This window comes from Caretta caretta, chromosome 2 (genome assembly GCF_965140235.1).
Source record: "Caretta caretta isolate rCarCar2 chromosome 2, rCarCar1.hap1, whole genome shotgun sequence".
NCBI lineage: Eukaryota > Metazoa > Chordata > Testudines > Cheloniidae > Caretta > Caretta caretta.
The window spans coordinates 186,343,082-186,366,125 of NC_134207.1; the positions used below are offsets into that span (position 1 = coordinate 186,343,082).

At 42.8% G+C, this 23,044-nt stretch overlaps 1 protein-coding gene across 5 annotated transcripts in view; it reads right to left on the bottom strand.

Moving 5' to 3' along the window:
• The window catches only part of FBXL2 (F-box and leucine rich repeat protein 2), a 156,264-nt gene that overhangs the window by 117,984 nt on the left and 15,236 nt on the right, over positions 1–23,044 (bottom strand). For all 5 annotated transcript variants that reach the window (XR_012667161.1, XR_012667162.1, XM_048838953.2 and 2 more), the window contains one exon: positions 10,445–10,506. Coding sequence is in view for 3 of the 5 variants with exons in the window: in XM_048838953.2 (XP_048694910.1) it covers positions 10,445–10,506 (62 nt within the window). In the remaining 2 variants the exon portion in view is untranslated. The remainder of the gene's footprint in view (positions 1–10,444; positions 10,507–23,044) is intronic.

Here is a 23,044-nt window from a genome sequence, read left to right on the forward strand (position 1 = left end):
TCACTAACTGCGCTGCTAGACAATCAGTCAGGGAGCAGGCCAGCAGCTGGCCCTAGCTGGTCTGGTCCCCAACAATACAATAGCACAAGGAAAAGAATGTCCCTGGCCAAGTGGCAAACTAACAACACAACAGCTGACAAATGTGGTAATTTTTCTTTTGGCTTGGACAATGGCATTAAGCAGCAATTAACAATTATAAAAGCAGCTTGTTTTCTTTGCAGAATAAGTCTACCCAAATATCGGTTTAAGATCATAATATCATTAAACAAGAAAAGGTACACAAAGTAGACCACTCTCCACATAGATCAGCCTCCTTCCCACCTGGAATTGAAACAATGATATCCCTTGTCACGGTTCCTTCCCCACTCTGAACTCTAGGGTACAGATGTGGGTACCTGCATGAAAGACCCCTAAGCTTATTCTTACCAGCTTAGGTTAAAATTTCCCCAAGGCACAGATTTCTTTCTTGCCTTGGGAACCAGCTTAGGTTAAAAACCTGATACGCTGCCAACACCAAGAGATTTAAACAAAGAACAGGGAAAGAGACCACTTGGAGACGTCTTCCCCCAAAATATCCCCCCCTCCCCCAAGCCCTACACCCCCTTTCCTGGGGAAGGCTTGATAATAATATCCTCACCAATTGCTTCAGGTGAACACAGACCCAAACCCTTGGATCTTAAGAACAATGAAAAATCAAGCAGGTTCTTAAAAGACGAATTTTATTTAAAGAAAAGAATCACCTCTGTAAAATCAGGACGGTAAATACTTTACAGGGTAATCAGATTCAAAACATAGAGAATTCCTCTAGGCAAAACCTTAAGTTACAAAAAGACACAAAAACAGGAATATACATTCCCTCCAGCACAGCGAATTTTACAAGCCAAAAAATGAAAGAAAATCTAATGCATTTTCTAGCTAGATTACTTACTAACTTTACAGGAGTTGGAAGGCTTGCATCCTTGATCTGTTCCCAGCAAAGGTATCACACAGACAGACAAAACCCTTTGTCCCCCCTCTAGATTTGAAAGTATCTTGTCCCCTCATTGGTCATTTTGGGTCAGGTGCCAGCGAGGTTACCTTAGCTTCTTAACCCTTTACAGGTGAAAGGAAAGGATTTTATAGCACTGTATACAGAAAGGTGGTTACCCTTCCCGTTATATTTATGACATCCCTCCATACAAAGAATGTCTTCTTGGAGACACTCATTCCCTCCACATGTCTTCTTGTTGCCCTGCCCAATCCTCTGTGTCTGCATCCAATGACTTGAAGAGGTCTGTTTGGTTTCCACCTCAGACAGACCTTCCCCCCACTCAGTACGGCTGAACTTTTCTGTTATTTACAATAAAGTGTGCTAGGTACTTTGTAAATCAAATATAAAGACAGTCCTTACCCTGAAAAGATTACAGTCTAATTTCAGATGCGACACAAGTGAGGGGAGCATGGTAATGAAGCACAACATACCCGGTAAGAAGATCGCTTGGTTACTCTGTCGTAGCTGAACATCTTAGAAGCTATTTTTTTAACTGGCACCTGCTTCTCCTAAATACTATGTTAGAAGTGGAGTTTTAGGTGAAATTTTCATGAGGAGAGGGAGATAAGTAGTTTCATGAAACAAGCTAAGTTTAAAGAAAAAAGAATTCAATATGAATAAAAACAAGATTTTGATTGTCTTCTGTTTATACAGTCCAAATATATCAATATTGTAAGAAAATACAATAGCTTTTATTTTTAAACATGACTTTTTTTGGACATGTGGAAAATAGAGAACGGTCAATATCATATTGTTATAAATAACTATAAATGGGAGAATAACTAATTTTGTTATGACAACTAGCAATAGAGCATTTGATATCACTTTACTTTCAGCAGTACTTACTGTCTAATTCCTAAACAGTGAGCAAAGTCTTTCTACTAAGATTGAATTACTCCTTAATTAAAGGAGGTCATATAGAATTAATTTAGTGAAAAATAATGAGGATGTTAATTATAGTCTGTAGAGCAATTTGGAGTCTCTGATGGTGTAGTAATACCGAAAAACAATAAAAAAATTTAACACTACACACAGACACAACCTGTGCCTTTGGTTTTTCAGACTGTGTATATTTTGGAGAACGTTAGTTATCTTAACTGAACTTTCTGAATGCTGCTGGTTGATGTCAATATTAATTACACTATTTTTGGTTCATAAATTTATAAGACTTCAAATAAATGCTTATTCTTGGTTAAACCGATAATTATATACATTTTAGAAGGTATGATCTTTACCAGATCATCAAAACAGTTCTTTAAGAACAGTATATGTTGGCCATGTTAGTAGCTGACACACGCCATAGAAAAAAACATTAAACCCTATAAATAAGACACACTTCTTTATACCCAACAGTCAAAATCTGTTTTCGAAATCGGAAATTCTCAGATTGACATGGGAGACCATTTTCTGTAGTTTCACTGGCATTATATAATTTTGGGAAGTGGAACAGAAGATTAATGACCTTAAAATCAAAAAGGAATCCTACAACATGTGGATACATGGACAAATTGCTAAAGATAAGTATAAAAGAATAGTGCAAGCATGTAAGGATAAAATCAGGAAGGTTAAGGCACAAAATGAACTATGCCTAACAAGGGACATAAAAGGCAATAAGAAGAGTTTCTATATATACACATTAGCAACCAGAGAAAGCCAAAGGAAAGTGTACATCCACTCCTAAGCAGAGAAGGAGAGCTAACAATAGATGACACCAAAAAGGCAGAGGTGTTTAATGCCTATTTTGCTTCAATCTTCACTAAAAAGAGTAATGATGACCAGATACTCGACAATTAGTATTAATAACAAGGGGGAAGGAACACAAGACAGAATAGGGGAAAACAGGTTAAAAATATTTAGATAAGTTAGATGTATTCAATTTGGCAGACAAAATTCACCCCAGAGTACTTAAGGAACTAGCTGAAGCAATCTTGGAAATATTTTTGAAATTACCTTCAAAAACTCATGAAAGATGGGTGAGGTCCCAGTGGATTGGAGAAGGGCAAATATACTACCTACCTTTAAAACAGAGAACAAACACAACCTGGGAAGTTATAGACAAATTAGCCTAATTTTAATACCTGGAAAGATACCGGAACAAATTATTGAGCAATCAATTTGTAAGCACCTACAGGATAATACATTATAAGCAGTAGTCCACACAGATTTGCGAAGAACAAATCATGCCAAACCAACCTAATTTTCTCTTTGACAGGGTTACTGGCCTAGTGGATGGGGGGGAAGTTGTAGATGTGAGACATCTTGATTTTACTAAGGCTTTCAACACAGTCTAACAGGACATTCTCATCAGCAAACTAGGTAAATGTGGTTTAGATGAAAATACTATAAGATGCATGCATAACTGATTGAAAGCCCATACTCAAAGAGTAGTTATCAATGATTTGCTGTCAAACTGGTAGGAGTTTCTTGCAGGGTCCCACAGGTGTCTGTTGTGGGTCTGTTACTATTTGATATTGTCATTAGTGACTTAGAAAATATACTTATAAAATTTGTGGATTACACCAAACCAGGAGGGTTGCTAGTACACTGGAGGACAAGAACAAGCTTGCTGTGCCACTGAAGTTGCCGACATCTCTTTCCCTGTCTCCCATCGATTTCAGCACCGGAAATCTGGTCTTCTCTTATTGCTTGTGGTACTTCTGCTTAGGAACCGGGGACGGTGATCAGCACGGAGAGTCCTGGGTCACTGGAGGAGCACTCCGCACCGAAGCTGAGGTACTTAGTGTTCAGTCCAAGCACGGCTCCGAAGCCGGTCTTAAGGCTGCATCCATGTGGAGGACCTTCAGTCAGGCTTCTTGGTCATTTTTGGTCTGGAACCTGAAGTCCCAGCAGATTTGGCAGTGGTCTTTCCCATGAGCTTTCCCCCAGGCACTTGAGACAGTTCGAGTGAGGGTAGCTCAAAGGCACAGGCTTACCACAAGCAGTGCAGGGCCTGAAACCTGGCAACCAAGGCATGCCCCAGCACCGGGAAGGCAGACAAGCCTGCAAGTTAAGTGCGGAGGCGTCCAAGCTATCTAAAACCTAGAACTACTAAAAACTACTCTAACCACTAACTATAACAACTATTTACATTAAAACTGGTATGAAAAACCACTAGGAGAGAATTGCCTAAGCAATGAAGGATTCCAGCCAACATCACGTGCAATAAGAAGGGACTGAATGGGAACGGGGTCAGGACGGCCCTTCATAGAGGGCACTAGAGCCGACCCGATGAATACAAAAAAATTTCTGTCAACTGTGGCTCAAGGTGCAAACAAACCTATGTGGGTAAAGACATGTGCAAGCACTCAAAGAAGAATGTGGTAGCACTGCCTGGTTAGCAAGCAGCTCCCTCCCCTACTCCTATTTCTTGCCTTGGGCTCACCCTGGTGGGCCTGCCCTGTACCCTTGGTGCTACAAGCCCCAGCCCACAGCCACCTCTCCCCAAGGCTCGCCCTGCTCTCTGCACTGCCTGCCAGGCTCCAGAGGAAGCACGCAGCAGGGAGTGGCCAAGAGTCTGCCACTAGTGCCCGTTCCTTCCCCACCCCTCAAACTCAGGAGCACAGCTGTGGACAAAGCTTGAGTCACTTCAGTGGGCACACGGTGCAGGCTGCAGCTCTTTAAAACTGAGATGCTCCTCCAGAGTGCAGCGTGCCAGCAGCAGCTCAGGCCCCGACCACACGTGCTGACTTTCCAAAGTGCCAGGAAGTGCTTGACCCCCAGCTCTGCCCCAGGCCCTGCCCCTATTCCACACCTTCTCCCAAGGCCCCACCCTGCACCACTCTGCCTCTTCCTGCCCAGTTCCATCCCCTCCCCTGAGTGCGTCATGCCCTCGCTCCTCCCCCATCCCTCCAAACCTCCTGCCTGCACGCCACAAAACAGCTGATCACGGTGAGTGGGAGGCGTGGGTAGAGTGGGGTTGCACTGATCCACAGGGCCCGCAGGCGAGCAGGAGGCACTGGGTGGGGTGGCGGGAGAGCTGATCGGGGGGCTACCCATTTTTTTCCTGTGGGTGCTCCAGCCCCAGAGCACCCACAGAGTCAGCACCTATGGCTCCAGCAGCTCAAGCTCCAGGCCAGGTTCAGCTCCAGCTGCAAGAGCAGCAGCTCCCGCCCCTTGCCGCCTCAGCAGCTCGGTCTGTGCCAGCTTCTTTCCCGGGCTTGGAGTGACCTGTGCAAGCTTGTTCCCCTCCGGGCCGAAGGGGGCGGGGGGTGGAAACAGTTCCCACAGATTACAGGAAAGTGGTGCAGACCACAGTGCTGCTCCTGCTCTCCCTGCTCAGGCTGCCTTGGGCTGGCAGTGGGGGCTCAGCGAGTCCTGCTAGAAGGTGGCAGAGGAACTGCCGCCCCTGTGTCACTGTGAGTAGGACAGGATGCTCCTCAGAGCAGACTGCGTGGACTGGGGGCTCACAGGCAGCTGGTTTTAGCCCCCGAGGCTGATAGTGCACCTGGAGAGACTGCAGGCGACAGGCTCAGAGCCAGTTTCTTAACAAGAGTGCCGTGAAAACCCAGATGTGCCTACCTTTAAGATGCAATAGAGGTACAGTACAGTACCTGGTTGTATTTTTCTCCGCTGCTGCCTGATTGTTTACTTCCAGTTGCTCACTTCCGGTTCCAAATGAGGTGTGTGACTGACCAGTCAGTTTGTAACTCTGGTGTCCATATCTTTGAGGTTCTCCTACTGACCTAGACTTCAAAGGGAGATTGTGGAATCCCCGTCATTGGAGTTTAAGAACAGCCAAAAACCTGTCCAGAAATGTCCATGCTTACTTTGTCCTGTCTTAGCACAGTGAGCTGGATTATATGACCTCTTGAGGTGCCTTCCAGCACTACATTTGTATGACTGACTGCACATCAAATCAATATCTATACTGTAAAACAGGCAGACTACACACTGGAAATGATTGATTGGTTGTTAGGTGATTAGCTAAGAAAATATTATTTCGGAAGGGAATAGTGGCTGCAAGGAAAAAGGTGCAGGAAAGGAATTTTGATAAGTGGGGTGTGACCAGGCATGAAAGTAACATTCAACACTTAACGGTATGGGGGCCAGCTCCAGCCCTTGGAAGGGGCGGGGCCTCAGGAAGAAGGGGCGGGACTGGGGGCTAGCTTCCCCCAGCCAGCCCATCCACACTGCCTGGCCCGCACCACCCGGGGCTCCAACGGCGATTTAAAGGGCCCGGGGCTCTGGCAGCTGCTGCTGTAGCAGCCGCCGGCCCAGAGCTGCAGGCCCTTTTAAATCGCAGCCCCAGGGCAGCTGCTCCTTTTGCCCCCACCCCATCGGCAGCCCAAGGGGGGTGCAAAAGGGTTAACGACATTAAAGCATGGTCCTTTGCTGCCACAGCACTTTAATGTCGCTGCCCCTTTTGTGCCACCCCTGGGGCAGGGCCACTGATTGGGGTGGGGGGGCACAAAAGGGGCAGCGCTTTAACCAGGACCTTAAAGCCCTGCCGCGGCAGCGCTTTAACATCAGCTGAGTACAGACCGGTACCACCAGCCACTTTTTACCTATACACCGTACCAGCTTACCTTCCCCCCAGGTGTGACAGCAGTGTCTTGAGGCATCAGGAAAGATACCTGGTACAGTGATGTGGTTGGTTATTGCCATAATAAAGGCAAATATATTTGGAATGCAGAACTAAAAAAGGAAATGGGAAGTCATGAGACTCAGAATCTTACTCTGAAGATACAATTGGCACATGGACTATTCAAAGATCACTGTATCAACTTTATAAATGTTATGTGTATCTTTATGAACGGGCTCATAATTGCATTGCTGGCTCAACGAATAAGCTAAAAATTAGTTTCTGAATGAAATAAAATCACTGGAGTGGTAATTAATGCAAATCCCTTATGCAGGTAACAAATCTGTAGAAGTCTTTTTCCCTGGGAAAATAGCATATACTGGTATGACCTGGTTCAAGAGGCCTCGCAGATAGAGAAACTGAAGCCATATAAAGTTACTGCCCTGACCTAGGGAGAGAAGTCACTCACCACTCTATCCAAGAACTGATAGAAAACTGTACAAGAGACAGGCCCTACAGAACAGGCCTGAAATACATGAATTCTATCAGGCTCTCCATGTGGAAAATGGATGACTGCCTGGTAAGCTAGACCTACATGTAAACTGTTTATTGTTTGTATTACATGATTTCTCTGTAATGTTTTTGTTCTCAACAAACAGTACTTTGCTTAGTGAACAATGGCTAATTACCGGACTGGGGGTGTTTAATTAAAGTCAGACCTGCTGAGATAATCATAATGAATTGCAGAAGTCTGCTGCTTAAGTCCCTGGTCTGGAGGGAGAGACTTGTGAGATCCTGCCATAAGAAAGATGAGGCCTGAGACTTACGTGGATGCCCTCAAGGAGGGCATGAGAGGGTCAGATGTGCAGGTATCTCAGGAACATGACAAATCTTAAGATGTAAGTATCTGCTAGGAGGAGGACAGGACAAATTATATTTTAACAAGTAGTCCATATACAGTTATGATGCTTTCTTGGGGTGCCTAAGAGAGTCACCTTGTTACCCTCCTGCCTTCAGTGAGAGACAGGCTCGCTCATGCTTAAATGTGTGCCAGCATCCTGACACCACCAAACTGCTAGTCATGAACAGAATCTCTTTGGGGCAATGGTAGCCCTCACTTTGCTTTGCAGGTCAGCAATAGGTATACCCCAACCCCCAAACCCCTTTGAAGCATTCCCCTGTGATATCCAACCCATCACTGGCTACTCACAGAAATACCAAGTTTGCTATCCCCAAGAAAGTAGTGTACACACCAGCTTGTTTCACTCAACTGAAGATAAGCTCCTATATAATATCACAGCACTGAGCTACATTTACAGTGAAAGCAAATCATAAGTAAGACTCTACTTAACTTGCTATACTGCAGAAATTGTGGATTCCACAATATTAGGCTTCCATAGCAATTCTGACAGTGGGAGCCCCCACTCTCAGCCCCTGGGCGGCCAAGAGTGGAAACCTGTGGAAAAGTAATAATGGACTTTACTATCACAAATAATAAGGTCCATTGTTATTTGTCCACAGCTCAGCCTCAATTTTTTTGGCAATCATCCTGCAATTCAAGTAGGGCCCTAATCATAAAGTTTGTCATCAAAGGTTAAGACTTAAGAGATCGTGAGTATAGATAATGGAAACAGAAAGTTACATATAAAACAAAATCAGTGTATACTTTCTCAACATTAAACTTAACAGGCTAACTTTCTGCCTAAAGAAGTTTCTCTCACGTCAGAAGTCTTTCACAGTGCTTTCAAACAGTGCAGGTTGTGATCCGGTTATCATGAATGTGATCGTACTCCCTGATTACTTCCTCAGGTGCAGGATAAAGAGGTGTCTTTTTGCCTTACCCTTATATTTCTCAAAGTCATTGTTTGTCCCCAGAGTTAAGAAGACCCCCCCTATTCCCTGGTGTGCTGTCTCCAGGAGGACTTCATATTCTCATGTTGACTTTGTATGCTAACAAGGCTTGGCTTCCATGGTGTTGGCTTATGATGTTTAATTTACACGTGAACCAAGGCAGAAAGGTGAATATACATCCTTTGTTTTGCAGAAACCCCTTTGTCAACTCTGCCTTGGATATAGACTTTAAACTGTATTTTCAGTACATACACACAACTCCTTAAATATCATCTGTAAATACATGTCACAATCATTCTGAGGATCAGTATGAGAAACTTTTATTAGAGACTTCACATGACATAATTTATGGATAAATACCATGAAAGCAGTATGCTAGCTATAGTGAATTTGTCAGGCCTGTTAGGAATTGCTGTTACAGAACTTTGAACCTTCTGACAGCTGGCACTAATGGGCCTCTGGGTCACAAGTTTGGAATGCAACAATACAAAATGAAATTGTTGGAAATTTGTTCTCATATCAAATCTCTGCAATTTCAAGATGTGAAAAATATTTATGACAATAAAAAATGTTGACAAATTGGAAGTTCATATGCAGACGTGAAATATTTTAAAATGTATTAATATAGCACACTGTGCAATGTGCTGTGTGTTAATATAACAGCCAGAGATTTTCTAACAAGTCTGTAGATGCAAGCTACACCACGTTCACTGTGAAGAATTAATTTTTCCCTTAAAGAAAATTCAAGCTTACTTGAAAAAAATTAGTCTAATTTCTTTAAACATAAATTAGTTTCTTTGTTGCCACAAGAATAGCAGTGTTCTAGCCAATGGACACATTTGAAGCATGCATAATATTTTGGGAACAGTCCTTTTAAAACAAGATAGAAAATACAAAGCATTGCAAGCATTCTTCCACTTAAAATTAGGAAGGACGTGAGGACACATTGGTTAACCTATGCCTCTCTTCAATGTATGAAGGCTGTAGTGTGAACTCAGTGCTAGTGACACCGCCACAAAGAATGGCAACTGCACCAAAGTATATATTGACAAGTTAACATAAAGGAAGTGCTGTAATGAGAACTACAACCATGTCAAGCAAACTACGGAGCTGTCTGTTTCAGGCCAGGTTTGGCTTCATACAAAAATGGAATGTCTTCAGATATTTCAGCACTGGATGTTGTCATTATAGGTGGTTAAAGTTTTATTTGAAATAAAGTTCAACTCAGGTGTGAGAGCTGGGACATCCATCAATTCTTTAACCACATATTGTATTTTTTGAGTATACACTGTAGCTAACTCCTGTCCAGAAGAGACAACAACACTCCAGCAAGTCTAAGGCTGGCTGAATTAGCATGAATAAAATCTCAGTCTGCTTGTTCTCTCTTTTCATTCCCAGTCTGCTTGAACTATATGTAGCACACAGCAACAAAAAAAACAGTTACAGGAGGTGTCTCATTAAAAGAACTTTTTGAAAGCTTTCATGTTTTCATTTATTTTTAATAACAAAAGAGATTTTATAACAAAAAGCCCAAACAGCCACTGGAATAATTGCATTAAGGACAGAATGCTATTCATATAGAATATGAAGGTAATACTGTGTGACAAGGAAAAGTTTTTAGTCTATTCAATATGCAGTTAACAGAGCAGACAAACAATATCTGCACTTTTGTTAGATCCCAAAAGTTTGGGTTTTTTTGTCTTTTTTAAGAATCCTGTATCAACCGAAGCTTTCCAAATATAGTCTCTTACTGCTTTATCTGATAATACGACCAGATTACCAATGCATAAATTGGCACTTAACAGTATAATGTAATTACCATACTTTAAAACAGATTTCCGGAGCAAAGCCATATATTTTGCAACATTCTCCATTCAGAATAAAATGTAAGTTCAAGGACTGTCAAAAAATAAAATCAGATGAACTATTTATTTTGAATCATAGACTTACATAAGAACAGTATATTTCATTTCACTAAGCCATACAAATCTAAGCATCACATTCAAATTGTAACTCTTTATGCACAAGTTAACTAGAATTACCTTAACAGAAGTTCTTTGGGTAACTTTTTGTTAATGAGGGCTTCATCATTGTTTGAGAAAACCTGAAAAAAGAAACAAAGTACATTATGAAAAGAACACTAGTTCATTAGGCCAAGAAGAAAATTCATGCATTGTGTCTTTTTTTTTTTTAACTCAACAAATTCTGCAAGTTTAGGCGACATCACTATACCTAGTATCTAATAGCCTCCTTTTGATACCCATAATTAAGGCTAAGATTTTGTCACAGTTATTTTTAATAAAAAAGTCACAGACAGGTCACAGGCAATAAACAGGTTTCAGAGTAGCAGCCTTGTTAGTCTGTATTCGCAAAAAGAAAAGGAGTACTAGTGGCACCTTAGAGACTAACAAATTCATTTGAGCATAAGCTTTCGTGAGCCACAGCTCACTTCATCGGATGCATTCAGTGGAAAATACAGTGGGGAGATTTATATACATAGAGAACATGAAACAATGGGTGTTACCATACACACTGTAAGGAGAGTGAACACTTAAGGTGAGCTATTACCAGCAGGAGATCGGGGGAGGGCGGAGGAATTGGTGAGTCACTGACATCACAGTGTGTCCTCGGATTTCCTTTTTCCTGGTCACTTGTGTTTTCAGCCTGGGTATGGAGACAATGCTATACTCTTGTGGCTGTCCTGTCAGTGGATAACTGTCACTGGTTCACCATGATTCTTTCAGTAGCCCTCAGAGATGTTTCCCTTCAGTAGCCCTCAGTAGCCCTCAGAGATGTTTCAATAAGCTTCTATCACAGACTGGACTCCTTCCTAGCTTGGGTCGAATCCTTTCCCCTGGTACAGTTCTTGTTCCAGCTCAGGTGGTAGCTAGGGGATTTCTCATGACTGCAGTTATATATACATTATGCATCCGATGAAGTGAGCTGTAGCTCACGAAAGCTTACGCTCAAATAAATTTGTTAGTCTCTAAGGTGCCACTAGTACTCCTTTTCTTTTTAGGCAATAAACAAAAATTCATGGACGCCCATGACTTGTCCCTGACTTTTACTAAAAATAACTGTGACAAAATGGAGATGGAAGGGGGTCCAGCACCCACCACTGCTGTGGCTCCAGGGTCCGTGTCCCTCCCCCACCTGCTGGGAGCAGTGGAGTCCCCCCCGGCTGACAGCTCTGTTATACCAATAAAATAAAAACCAGCAGGATCTTATTAAAGGGAAAAAGGCAAAATACCACATTTATTGTGAATACAGAAAGAATCATAGTAAGCAGTTAGTTATAGCATTCCATTCAATCTCATATTTATTCACACATTCATTCATACAAACACACACACACAGGTTCTGCAAGGTTGTTATCATAGTTACTAGCCTTAGAGTTGCTCATGCCAAGCCACTGGCCAGGTGGCCTGGACATGAGGAGGGAGCAGGGCCTTGTCAGATGCTCATCTGATGCTCCTGGAAGTTGGTTTGCAGAATCAGACCGCAAAGTTCTCACTTTTTAGAGTCTATTTTTATAGGAATTTCTTCCTATGCCAGTCTATGAGAATTGCTTCATCATGCTGTTGCTGAATCAATCAGCAGATAGCACATTCCTGACGGCTCCGTGCTGCTAGATGTTATCTTGTTCTTTGGTTCTCCCATTCTTGAGGCTGTTGGGTGGATTCCAGTCTGCCCTCCGGGGGTCCTCTGGTTATTTCCACTTGACGCCTTCTTCAGCTTATGGACACTGGATTCTTAGGCTGGCACCTCCCTGATCACTCAGTTATTATCCACACCAAGCATCCATCCACATACATCCTCTAACTCTATTTTAATCACAATTGTTAATACAACAAAAGGGCGGCGAGTCTCTGGGTGCTGTTTCTGTTGTTAGAGTATTGCTTTGAGTCTCTCTCTCTGTGAATTGCTTTGAGAACAGACTCTGTCTTAGAATGTACTAACACAATTAGCAGCTTGCAAGTTTCACACATAGAGGGAGACAAACAGTACCAAAAACCAAGAGACCTCTTAATTAGTAATACCCTGGAATTTAAACTATGGGGAATCAAACTCATTTGTGATTTTAATACAGAACTTCTTTAATATGATCCAACAGCTCCAGCTCTGCTGCCCCAGGACTGAAGTGGAAAACGTCACATAGGTCTCTGGAAGTCACGGATTCTATGTCTTACGAGACCTCTGTTACATAATCGTAGCCTTACCCATAACACACACACACACTACTAGGTCTGAATAAGGCTGCTACGACTTCTGATTCCATCATGGATTGTTACCCAGATCTCTGAGACCTAGCTAGATAATGTTGCCAGCCCAATTTTGGCACACACAGGCCAGGTAAGCATTGTATCATCCACCACTCTTATAAAAATGAAGAGGAGTATGATTTTTTTTCTGTTCTTGCTTGCAATGTGTACTGGGGCAAACAGCAGATGCAAGTTTATTTAAGCATCCATTCCATTTCTTGTGGCTCTGGAGCAGGGATGGCCAAACTGTGGCTCAGGAGCCACATGCAGCTCTTCAGAAGTTAATATGCTGCTCCTTGTATACATACCAACTCCAGGGCTGGAGCTTCAGGTGCCAACTTTCCAATGTGCCAGGGGGTGCTCACTGCTCAACCCCTGGCTCTGCCACAGGCCCTGCCCCCACTCCACCCCTTTCCGCCCCCTCCCCTGAGCCTGCCCTCACTCCTCCCCCCCCCCCCCGCCCCAGAGCCTCCTGAATGCCACAAAACAGCTGATAGGGCGGTGCGGGGAGGGGAAGACACTGACTGGCGGGGCTGCTGGTGGGTGGGAGACGCTGGGAGAGGGTAGGGAAAGCTGCTGGGGGGCTGCTGACGTATTACTCTGGCTCTTTGGCAACGTACATTGGTAAATTCTGGCTCCTTCTCAGGCTCAGGTTAGACACCCCTGCTCTGGAGAAAGACTCTGTGGGTGTACACAGACTAAAACGTCACATGGAAGATTTCCAGTTCTGAGTTACTGTTGGAATTATTATGAATTACTGTCCTTTCAGATGTCAGACTGCACATTGATCACGGTTCCAGTGGGCCAGCCCCTGCTACCCAGGAAATGATGGACTGTAGATTTTACTCTCAGGGCTGAGAGCAACTCCAGCAGGGCTGACCATACACTCACCCTAATCTTTGATTATTTCTAACCATCAGGTCACTGCTGTTGGGTGGTTATTTTCAGCTCCTTGCACTGAAACACTATAGACCTCAGATATCAGTGCCTGAGCTGCTTTATTGCTTCAGAAGCCTTGAGATTAAATACACATATGTCAGTGTCATTTTTTAGCCGCTAACGTGGTAAGTAGCCCATAACACATAATCATCTACTAATTTGTATTATAGCAGCATTTAAAAGAACCAAACAAGACTCAGGCCCTATTAGGCTAGGTGTAGTTCATACAGATAGTAAAAAATAATCCTTGCAGCAAAGAACTTAATATAAATAGACAAGACAGTCAAAGAGTGAGAGAAAGAAAGTATTATTCCTGTCTTACAGATGGGGAACTGAAGCACAGAGAAAACCTGAGAACTGAACCCAGATCGCCTGATTTACAGTCTGGGGCCTTAACTACACCACCACTTCATAATTCTATATCTGCAAAATTCTTCCAGAAGAACTGTAACACCAAAGAAGAATGAGGCTGAAAGAATGACACTTCTTGTTATGTAGGATAGAACCACCAATTTACATATATGTGCCACTATTTTGTTGTATGCAAATGCTGACATTTATTTACCCTTTAACCTAATAATTCCCCACATGTCCATTAATATGGGCACACACTTCTTTTATGCAAATGCATGGCATTTAAGTAAATAAGGCATCAGAATATTAATACATATTTAAAGCAGCTAAAACACATGGCTCAGTACTTCAGCAATTTTTAATTCTCCATCACTTTCTGTATCAAAAAGCCATATCATTATTAAAGACATACTACAAATTTGGGGAACTAAGCAATTCCTCTTTTAGATCTTAAAAATCTAAAACTGCATTCAAAATTTCTGGCAACGCTGCAAGGAAAATATACTTTTAAGATGGATTTTTTAAAATTTACAGCTAGATTGACAAATTGTACATCACATTTCAGCCCAAAGTCATCTGTGGTGGCCAAGACATTAATCTTCAGGAATCCTGGTTTATAATGGAAAAAATGTTCAACTTTTAGTATTGCACATAAGAAAGTTAACCTCCATGAGTGGTTCAACTACAAGTGAAGTATCCACTTATATAGTACATCTGTTAATGAAAAGTAAGTCATACCTCAGTCATTCTGTTACAAAGTTTTCTTTACATAGTAACAGGTTTCAGAGTAACAGCCGTGTTAGTCTGTATTCGCAAAAAGAAAAGGAGTACTTGTGGCACCTTAGAGACTAACCAATTTATTTGAGCATGAGCTTTCGTGAGCTACAGCTCACTGCTGTAGCTCACGAAAGCTCATGCTCAAATAAATTGGTTAGTCTCTAAGGTGCCACAAGTACTCCTTTTCTCTTTACATAATATGTATTCTTGTGTGCCTCAGTTGCAAATGTCATATAATATAGTATTGTTTTTGTGGATGCAGAATATGTAGCTGAATGAAAATAAACACTTAAAGTGCTCTTTTACTCTGAAAAATATATTTTAAAAGATCTACAAAAATGGTATTATGCAGGGCTCCACATTTGTGATTCAAGGACACCAAGATCAAATCTGCTCACTTTGCAAGCAAAAAAACTTTTTAAAACCTCAAGTTCCCGATATCCAAAAGTCAAGTTACGCTCTCTTGCTCATCCATTGACCAGTAATCCTACCCCAACTAATACATACTACAGGTGTAGTCATGGGACAAATGAGGTAGAATTCTTTAACTAGAATTTAATTAACTTATTGATGTGAAAGCCTGAAGAAGGGAAAAAAAAGTATATTGCCTCTGTAAACATGTCCTGCAAACCTAATAAAATCAATTAAGTCAAAGCAGCTATTTTCTTACTGAAATAAACAAATACAGTATACGTGCATGATTATTTCTGACTTGGAACAGATGCAATCTGTTAAAATAAGAGATTAAGAATGGAAACTATACCCAAGTAAGAAAATGTTGGCCTACAGGCCTCAAGTACTTAGAGCACCAATTTTCTTTAAAAGACAGTTTTTTAAAGAAAGCCAAAACTACCTACAAAATTATTCTTGCAGTTTGTGGTGTCTGGATCGTGCAGCGTCACCTTTAATGTTTCAAAATTTTCATATGTAATAGTTAACTGTTGTATAACAGGAATACAAAAAAATTAAGTAAGAAAAAAAGTAACTTTTACAAACTTCAGCTGATATAGATCCCTTAGTCTTCTTCATTCTGTATACAGACATTAAAAACCATGAACTAAATAGAGGCACCACTTGTTTCATGGCTCATTACAACCATTTGCAACGTGCACTACTGCCTGATAACCATTAATTGCCCAGTTCATTTTAAGTGGTCACCTACAGTATGCATGATCCCCCTGCACTTAACAATCTGTCCCAACTTTAATTTAGCTTAACCACTCTGGTTAACTTCCCCAGACCTGAAGAAGAGCTCTGTGAAGCTCGAATTCCTAAGAGCCTTTGGATGAATAACATCTGGTCCTGCCAAATTGATAAATAAACTGTAATCAATTTGAATCAGAGATAACCCCGCTGATATGACCAGGTAAAGAGTGGAGTTGTCAATTGTGATAGAGAAAGTATGGAGAAGAGAAGGGGCACTGAGTCTCTGATATTGAGATGACATTAGACTACAGGAGCAGAAGTCACCCACTGGGCGGGGCATGTAGGGAAGGAGACTGATCAGTTGTGGTGGGTGGGAGAGAGACAGGGAAGGAGGGGCAAAAGGATCTATCCAAGGCATGGCTGAAAGAGCAGTTGTGAAGTTACGAACAAAACTAGGGAAGGGTCAGTGTAGTAGAAACCAAAGGAGACAGGATATTGAAATTAAATGCATAAACTTCCCTTCCCCTGCTATTGACATAACAGCAAAGTTGATAGCAAATCACTTAAATGTTAAATATTCCAGTATGTTAACAGCATCAAATCTATGAGGTAGTCACAAGTAGGATAAGCATTGCAATGCAATAAGCTGTTTGTATTTTGAGTGTCCCGACAACTGCCTATTTTAGTAGAAGGGTATATTATTTAAAATTTGTAGGGACACTATCATACTGAATTTTTAAAAATAAGTATTTAAATAGAGCACCCTATAAATAGTATGTACTGAAAATCCTCTTTAAAATGGTTAAGTATTCTTTTGTTGATGTTCAGAACTGCAACAAACATGATGCAGAACCTCTCTCTGCTCTCTCCCCTCCATTTCTGTGCACTTGTCAGATTGCTGCCTATTCTAATTGTGCTTTGCTGCTGGTGAATTACCACTTTTAGACACTGACAAGAGAGTAGATTAGCTCCCCCAAAGTCAGTTCATGAGAGTGATTAAATTAACCAATAATAGCATAGTGAAACCGTCTATACACAAAGTTGGCAAACAGATAAAAAAAGAAAGCATTTTTCTTTACTATACATTAGAAATCAGACACCATGGATCCCCACTTGAACCTGACAAGTAAATGATGCAGCAGATTTAGGCAGAGAAGCAGAATCATTTACTGCCATTCTGAATAATATTAATAAATAGATAGATTCATAGATATTAAGGTCAGAAGGGACCATTATGATCATCTAGTCCGACCTTCTGCACAACGCAGGCCACAGAATCTCTCCTGCGAAAAACCTCTCACCTATGTCTGAGCTATTGAAGTCCTCAAATCGTGGTTTAAAGACTTCAAGGAGCAGAGAATCCTGCAGCAAGTGACCCGTGCCCCATGCTACAGAGGAAGGCGAAAAACCTCCAGGGCCTCTTCCAGTCTGCCCTGGAGGAAAATTCCTTCCCGACCCCAAATATGGCGATCAGCTAAACCCTGAGCATATGGGCAAGATTCACCAGCCAGATACCCAGGAAAGAATTTTCTGTAGTAACTCAGATCCCACCCCATCTAACATCCCATCACAGGCCATTTGGCCTATTTACCATGAATATTTAAAGATCAATTAATTACCAAAATCATGTTATCCCATCATACCATCTCCTCCATAAACTTATCGAGTTTAATCTTAAAGCCAGATAGGTCTTTTGCCCCCACTGCTTCCCTTGGAAGGCTATTCCAAAATAAATGTAACAGCATCCAGGCTTCAACAGGAGTGCTGGTCAAGAGAACAGACATATAATCTGATTGCTTATACTGAAAACAGAATTGTAGTAATTTATACCAAACCCGAACAGTTGAGAGCATGATGAAATCTCATTACAACTAAATGAGAATATATGATAAAAGCTTCTTGCATAAACAATAAGAAAAAAATATGGAAAACAAGACAACCTCTAACACCAGCACCATGTGAAAAAAATTCAGGCTGATAGCCTTTCAAAGATAGTGGAGACAAATAACTTGTCATTTTTAAAAAAAGAAAAGGAGTACTTGTGGCACTGTAGAGACTAACAAATTTATTTGAGCATAAGCTTTCGTGAACTACAGCTCCTTTTCTTTTTGCGAATACAGACTAACACGGCTGCTACTCTGAAACTTGCCATTTTTAGTGGAATGGGTACCACAGCTCTTTAAGTTAAACATTATGGAGAACAGTATATAATATATAAGAGAGCCAGCAAGTGGATGAGTATGCATCATATGTCAAAGGAAGGTGCACAGGTAAGATAAGGACCTGGACATCAGCCTATTGTTTTCACACACTGAAATTTACATAAAAAATGGTGGTTGGCTGCAGCTGAAAACCTCCAAGGCACTGTCTACTTCTACAACCAACACAAAAGACAAAAATATTAATTCCTGAATCATAGTTCTAGCAACCAAGTAAAAACAAAGCATCACGCACACTTTCTTATTCATTTATAAGAATCTCCCAAGCCCTACAAACCCATTCCCTGCCAGACTCATTAGTTTGGTCTTGGGCAAACAGTACTTATTTGGGGAAAAGGAGCCTGCCACTAAATTGCTGATTAAACAATTCCAGCTTCAAAACAAGTTTGACACGTCTAGTCTTACCCTTAGGCCATGTCTACACTACAAAGTTAAGTCAACTGCATGTAAGTCGACATCAAGCCTCCAATTTAAGCAAGTCGATTTTGCATGTCAACACTACTCATTGTGTCCGCAAAGTGCATCCTCACTACCAGGGCTTGCATCGACGCACGGAGCACTGCACTGTGGGTAGCTATCCCATAGTGCACGTAGCCAAGTGGAATTTTGGGTTGGGCTTGCAATGCCTTATGGGACCAAAACATAGGCACGGGTGGTTATGGGAACATGGCGTTAGCCTCCCATGATGCACTTACCTCCCTCCCTGAAATCAACGGCAAACAAACCAAGCCTTTTTCACACCTTTTTTTGTAAGCCTGGATTATCCGTGTGGACACCATAGCATGAAAAGCATGGACCCTGCTCAGTTGTACGCTGTTGTTGTGAGCATTACAAACACCTCGAGCCTTATCCTGCAGTATTTACACAGCTAATACAGGAGCCACCACACGGAACTATGTGATGCCACGCAAGCAGCCCTCCTGGAAGACAGAGCAGAGCAATTCGCAGTTGCTGGTGACATCACCTTGACATGGTTGAGTGCCATTTCTGGGCCCATGAAACAAGCACTGACTGGTGGGACCGCATCGTTATGCAGCTATGGGATGACAAGCAGGGGCTGCAGACCTTTCGAATACATAAGGCCACTTTCCAGGAACTATGTGAAGGGCTTTCCCCAGCCCTGAAGTGCAGCTATACTAAAATGAGAGCTGCTCTGACAGTGGAAAAGCGAGTGGCGATAGCTCTGTGGAAGCTACCAGACTGCTACCCATCAGCGGGGCATCAATTTGGAGTGGGTAAATCTACTGTGGGATCTGTTGTGATCCAAGTTTTCATGGCCATCAACAGACTTCTGCAAAGAGGGTAGTGATGCAGGACATAGGGAACCCATCACACCAAAAACATCCACTAACTGTGGTGGGGCGATAGATGGAATACATATCCCTGTCTTGGCACCAGACCACTTTGTTAAAGAGCATATAAACCGAAAGGGGTACTTCTCAATGGTATTGCAAGCACTGGTGGATCACAGGGGCATTTCACCAACATCAATATTGGATGGTCAGAAAAGGTGCATGACGAGTGCATTTTTAGGAACAAAGATCTTCAGAAAGCTGCAACCAGGGACTTTCTTTTTCAGACTGCAAAATAACCATTGGTGACATTGAAATGCCAATCATGATCCCCAGGGACCCAGCCCAACCCTTGCTCTGATGGTTCATGAAGCTGTACAAAGGCAGCCTGGACAGCAGTAAGGACCCGTTCAACCATAGGCCGAGCAAGTGCAGCATGATAGTGGAATGTGCCTTTGGACATTTAAAAGGTTGCTGGCAGTGTTTGCTTTCTCAGTTAGACTTCAGTGAAAGCAATATCCCCATTGTTATTGCTACCTGCTGCGTGCTCCATAACATCTATAAGGCAAAGGGAGAAAAGTTTCTGCCAGGGTGGGTGGTTGAGGCAGATTGCCTGGCAGCCAATTTTGAGCAGCCAGACACCAGGGCAATAAGAAGAGCACATCGAGGGGCTCTGCGTCTCCATGTGGCTTTGAAAAACAGTTTCAGCAATGAGCCAGAGTAATGTGATACTTATCTGTGTTGTTCCTTACCAAACTGTCCCCTCTATTGCATTTTCCTCCCTGTAAACTCCACCCCAATCAACCACTGTGTGTTCAATTAATAACCTTTTCTCCTCAATCCATTAGGATTTACTATGCACACAAACACACAGAGACAGCAAAGAAGACTAAAATAACCTGGGGCAAAAGGACTGATAATACTGGGGGGGAAGGAAGGACAAGGACAGCTTGCTTACAGATGCACTGCAATAACAAAGGTGTGGGAATGGGCACCTTCTGGTCCTTGGACCCCCCCTGCTATTGAGTGCAAGGGATAGCGAACTTTCCCCCCACCTCACAGAACATTTCAGGGAGGAGGATGTAGAACTGGGTGATGATGGCATCGGGTCCAGCATAGGCTGCAGAGGGACTGTAGCATCCAGCAGCTGTCTTTCTTGAACCTCAAGCAGATCCCTCAACATGTCTGATTGCTCCTTCATAATGTGCAGAATCTCTTCCCATGTGGCATACTCTTGTTCCCTGCATGTTCTCCTGTCCCTGTCCACGTCCAGGTTGTCGGCTAGTGTAATCCTCCATACTCTGAGCTCCATCTTGTCACTCTCGAAGGCGCGCATTAACTCATTGAACATGTCCTCCCAAGTCTTCTTTTTCTGCCTTCTAATCTCAAAAAGTCTCTGTCCCGGTGTGGAGGATGCATCAACGGACAAGGTTTCAGCTGCAAGGAATGCAACTCACAAGGGTAGCATTGACAGCGCATACATTGTTTCTGATGCACAGTTAATATTTTTAATTAAAAAAAACACCCCTCAGTACACTTCACTGCAAGCCACAGCGTAATCACAACTGCTGGTTATTGGAAGAGTCAGTTTGCTGCTCTAGCCATGGTGAGTAAGGCAATGAGGCATGGGCAAGAGGTCTTCTGCTGCTGCTTTTTTGAAAACATCCTTGCAATCAAAGGCTGGAATTTGAGAAAAGCCCCCTTTCCCCTGGATGGTGCTTGAGGACAGGCACCAGCATAAAGCCCCCCAAACAGTTCATTTTTTACAGAAGCAGCACTGGGTTTGGGAGGGGGTGGGGACGGAGACAAACAGGAAGCCGCTACCACAGCCCCCCCCCCTTTTTTTTTAAATGCTGCTTGCAATACGCAGTGATCCCTTCCAACCACAACCATGGCATATTTGGGAAAGCGTGATTGTGTGACCCAGATTTCACCAAACGGGGCCAATTACTTGTTGATTGTTTGTGGTTTAAGGGCTAGCAATGAAGACTTTCCCCGTTTCCCCTAGGTGATTCTGTGTGATATCACTCTCCTGAGGGTAACAGAAGCTGCAAGGGAGCAGATGCTGCAAGCGTCTGGGTACAGACCTGGTCCTTATCCTGCAATAGTGTGTGTTGCAATGATGCCAACAGAATTAATACTGGAGTGGCGTGGGAAAGTGTCCTACCATGGTGGACGAAATAAGGCAGCCCTTCATGAAATCTTCCTAGAGATCTCCAAGGAGGATTCCTGGGTCATCTCTGTGCACATAAACAGTCTTTTTTGAAGAGCACCCTCTGCGTAGCTGGAGTGCCAACAATACCCACTACACCTACTTTTTTGTTCAGATTTAACATAAAAAATAATAGCACATAACCCCTACAGCTTGATTGGAAATGTGTATTCATCAGATGTGCCTTCCCTGGCATCACGCTCCGCTGCCAACTGCTCCTGTGAAGGGATGGGCTCCAGGGTTAAAAACAGTTCTTGCCTGTCGAGGAGGATCGATCCTCCATCTACCTGCCTCAGATTCTCCTCCTCCTCTTCCTTGTCAACAATGTCCTCATTGTTGCTCAAGATTGCCTGGGGTTATTGCGAGGTATCCACAGATCATTTTGGGGTAGTGGTAAGGTCGTTGCCAAGAATCGCATGCAGCTCCTCATAAAAGCAGCACGTCTGTGGGGCAGAACCAGAACGACTGTTGGCCTTTGTTGTCTTCTGGTACGCTTGCCAAAGCTCCTTTATTTTCATGAGGCACTGCTGAGTCTCCCTAGTGTAGCCCTTCTCCCCCTTGCCCTGTGCAATCTTGGCATAGATATCAGCGTTTCTTCTGCTGGATCGGAGCTCTCCCTGCACAGACTCTTCTCCCCACACAGCAATAAGTTCCACTATCTCCTGTGTACTCCATGCTGGAGTGTGTTTGCGGCCTTAAGTCTCCATGATCAGCTGTGCTGGCGAGCTCTCCACACTGATCAAACAGGAAATGAAAATTCAAAAGTTCCTGGGTCTTTAACAGGGGAGCTACTATTTCCTGTGTACCTGGCTGACGTGCAGTGGAGTTCAAAGTGCTCTCCAGAGCAGTCACAGCGGAACACTATGGGACACCTCCTGGAGGCCAATTTCATTCAAATTACACACCACAGTGTTTACACTATCCCCATATCAACCCATTGGTGTCGAATCAAGCACTATGCCTCTTGCAGAGGTGGCGTACAGAAGTCGACTTTACAGGCCACTTAGGTCGGCGGAAGGGACTCAGTAGTAGATACATAAATTATTAGATAGATTTAACGCGGCTTATGTCGACCTAAGTTTTTAGTGTAGACCTGGCCTTAGACTCAGATTAGTTGCCTTGTAAGCCATAAACATTTAGTTAGTCAGATTTACAAATATCTCCTTTTTCATACCCCTGTTGTGACAATATTTTATATAGTTTTTATTTTTTTTCATGATGTCAGGGCTCCCTCCCCACTCTGAACTCTGGGGTACAGATGTGGGGACCCACATGAAAGACCCCCTAAGCTTATTTCTACCAGCTTAGGTTAAAAACTTCCCCAAGGCACAAATCCTTCCTTGTCCTTGGATGGTACTGCTGCCACCACCAAGTGAGCGAGACAAAGATTCAGGAAAAGGACCACTTGGAGTTCCTGTTTCCCCAAAATATCCCCCCAAGT